Source organism: Nematolebias whitei, chromosome 9 (genome assembly GCF_014905685.2).
Source record: "Nematolebias whitei isolate Nwh7 chromosome 9, NemWhi1, whole genome shotgun sequence".
Lineage (NCBI taxonomy): Eukaryota > Metazoa > Chordata > Actinopteri > Cyprinodontiformes > Rivulidae > Nematolebias > Nematolebias whitei.
The window spans coordinates 41408650-41411747 of record NC_056506.1 but is presented as its reverse complement, the minus strand read 5'-3'; the positions used below and the strand labels follow the sequence as shown (position 1 = coordinate 41411747).

General features: G+C 45.5%; 1 protein-coding gene across 1 annotated transcript; it reads left to right on the top strand.

Annotated features, from left to right (window-relative positions):
• The first annotated feature begins 1218 nt into the window (after positions 1-1218).
• On the top strand, positions 1219-2487 carry LOC119414276 (la-related protein 6-like). Its single transcript, XM_037681369.1, has 3 exons — positions 1219-1235; positions 1307-1484; positions 1600-2487. The coding sequence occupies exons 1-3, from the start codon at positions 1219-1221 to the stop codon at positions 2485-2487; spliced, it is 1083 nt and encodes a 360-aa protein (XP_037537297.1).
• Positions 2488-3098: the final 611 nt, after the last annotated feature.

Here is a 3098-nt window from a genome sequence, read left to right as displayed (position 1 = left end):
TTGTATCTGAAAGAATTTATTGCGTGCAATAATTGTGCATCTCATTCTGGATTTGTTCCCAAACAAAAGACGCACAGATTTTTTTTATTGTTTTAAAGTGATGTTTGTGTTTCCACAACATAAAAAGTCTCAACAAAGTTCAGGTTCAAGAAATGAACGAAACGTTGCAGTGGTTTAAAGTTCTGTTTAGAGGAGTTTGTTTTGTGTTTTCTAAGAGCAGTTGGCTGTGGCGGCATCTCGAGTCCGGTTCAGTCCAAAAGCTTTTCAGTTGTAGATGCACGTTCACGTCTTACTTCCTGTAAGTTTCATTAAGTTTGTCCCGTGCTCCAGGAGATATTTTGGCACAACAAACAGTCGTCTTAACGTCGGTGATAATAACAAGTGATGGTGATTCTAAAAGTTTAATTCACGGCTCACGTCGGAGAGGATAGTAATGAGTCCGTGTTACCATAGCAACGCCACCATCCTGTAAACCTGCTCAAAGCCACATGGACTGGTTCTGATCCAGTCAAGTTTTCTGAGCTGTGTTCCTGATAACAGAGGACAGGATGAAGACGAGCTGCAGCATCATATGTGTCTTACACAAAGAATGGAGTTCAACCAAGAAAAACAAATAAATAAAAACATCTGATGTAAGTGATGGATTCCCGCTGACTGGGATGAAATATCTGAAGACGTCAGAATGTAAATGTGGATTTAAAGAAGAGCTTTTGTAGCAGTTTCACGCCTTAATGCCGCTCTGTAATGTTCATAAAGCGTGTTGGAGTGGAGCAGTTTCCCGTTTGATTGTGCTCTTGGCTCCAGACTGCACTGCAGACATTCACACCTACAGGAGTGTCACAGCTCTGGTCTGACACGCTGCCGTTATCTCTGCTGAGCAGATTGCAGCTTAGCTTGAACGCTAATATTCTGTTCATGAAAGCTAATAGTGAGGCTGCATGAAGCTCATTTACAGCAGAAGAAAGAGTTCTTGTTGTTTGTGGAAGCTGCGTTGTGTGGAGGGAATTTCAGCTGTGGCATTTTACAAAATGTTGTTTTGGATACAAAAACAAACCAAACAAGTGACATCATTGTGTTTGTATGAATGTGCCTCACTGAGCTCCATTCCTCTTGAATTACCTTTGTCTTGTCTTGTTAGTTATCGGTAAAAACCCATTTTTGCTGCACTTTGAAAGAGCCAAACTGAGCAGCACAGCTTGTAACTTTTATCACCAGACCATGAGTGATCTGAAGAGGTAAAGAAATTTGAAACATGCTTGAATAGTCGACGCCACCGGCCTCTAAGTGTACCGTGATGTTTTTGTAGGAGGTCTGTTGCAGATGAAGAGGAGCGTGAAGGTGAGTTGCTCCTCCTGAAGATTAAAGCCCACCTGGAGGAGATGTTCTCTGACAGTTACCTGGCGGAGGACGGCTTCCTGCTGAAACACATGCAGAAGAACAAGCAGGGCTACGTCAGCCTGAAGCTCCTCACCTGTCTGAAGAAGGTAAACAGACTGTTAGTTTTTGTGTGGGCTCTTGGTGCAGCTATTTGAATGAAAACAGTTCAGATTTAAAAAAGAAAAACCTGAACAGAGCTGAGTTTGCCCGTGTTTGCTGCAGATCAAGGCCCTGACCACAAACTGGTACATGACCCTGGCAGCAGCGGATTGCTCAGACCTTTTGGAGATAAACGATGAATGCACCAAAGTGAGGCGCAAAGAGCCGCTTCCCCAGTGGCTGATGGGTTCCCCCACCAGCAGGCTGCTCCTCGTCTGGAACGACTCTGGCGACCAGGGGAAAGAGGACGGAGCAACGGGAGAGTCGGAACATCCATCGCTCCTGCTGAAGGTCCTGGATAAGTTCACCAGTCCCAGCAGCGTCAGCTCCAGCTGGATCCTGCGTCCTGGAGAAAGACTTCCCAAAGAGCTCCAGTGCTACGCCAAACGCCACAAAGAGCTCGGCCAACACGTGTGCGCCGTGGTGAAGTTTACTCATTTTGAGGCAGTTCGTAGGACCTTCAGTGCTCTTAAAGAAGAAGAGAAAATGAACGAGAGGGGCTTGCACGTGGTGCCTTTAGGATGGCAGTCGATGCAGAGCGTCGCCAAGTCCGAACCATCAGAGGAAAAGCACAGAAGCCAACCAGAGGAGGACGTTTGCTCTGAGGAGAAGCTACTGGAAATCCCCATGGTTCTGGTTCAACGTGAACCTTCACCTGTTAAAGATTTTGAGGAAAACTCCAAAGCGTCTCCACCTGAAGGATGCCAGAGCGAGAGCTCCACCAGCTTCGACAGCCCGTCCTTCTGTGGAATAAAGCAGAGGTACCACAAGAAGAGCTGGGACGCCGGAGACAACGTCAAACAGAGTTCTCAGAGCCCATGGGTACTCAAGCGCAAGTCCGCAGCAGTAAACCTTAATGCTAGGCACCCAAATGCACCCTGTTTAGTTCAAACACTGCATCAACCCTTTGGTCCTGATGGCACCAGGGGGTTCCATACCAGAAGGAAGTGACCAGACCCTCATATGGATGGAATAGATGTAGCAGACTGAGCTAAAAATAAATAAATAAAACATAAAATATGTTTCATTAAAGCAAAATCTAAGTCCTGTTGAGTCTTTCCTGCATGTAGTTATGAATCTTTGGCAGTAGGGGGCAGCATGTAGCTGTCATCACTTTTTTTTTTCATCAAAATGCAAAGCAGTCTAGTTGCATACTAAATAAATGTGTTGCTAAAACACAAAGCATATTATGGAGAAGACAAAACTTTATCCTGAGCCACGGTGGTGTCATTATGCCTCTTTTATAACATCAGTGGCATCGGAACCACTTGGCCTGGCTCCTCTGGTCCACACTGCACAGTATAATTACTCCTCAGCCAGGATGAATTTACCTAGTTACTTTCTCAGCCTCCACAAAAAAAAAAAAAAAAAAATGCTCGTCTTTCAACATATAAAAAGTCCTGTGTTTTTCTCCTAAATGCCTGTTTAGACCTGGGCTCTTTGAAAAGTAGCTTTCCACTCTCTGACATGACACTTGGCAACAGGCCGCCGGTTCAAGCGCCGAGCCACAAATTGCGCAAGACAAGCGGCGCAGCAGCGTTCGCGCCGTTCTAATGACACCT

Bases quoted from the DNA above. Each gene is read 5' to 3' on its own strand.
- LOC119414276 (XM_037681369.1), top strand. The intron at 1,485-1,599 runs GTAAACAGACTG...TGTTTGCTGCAG, and splicing joins TCCTCACCTGTCTGAAGAAG to ATCAAGGCCCTGACCACAAA.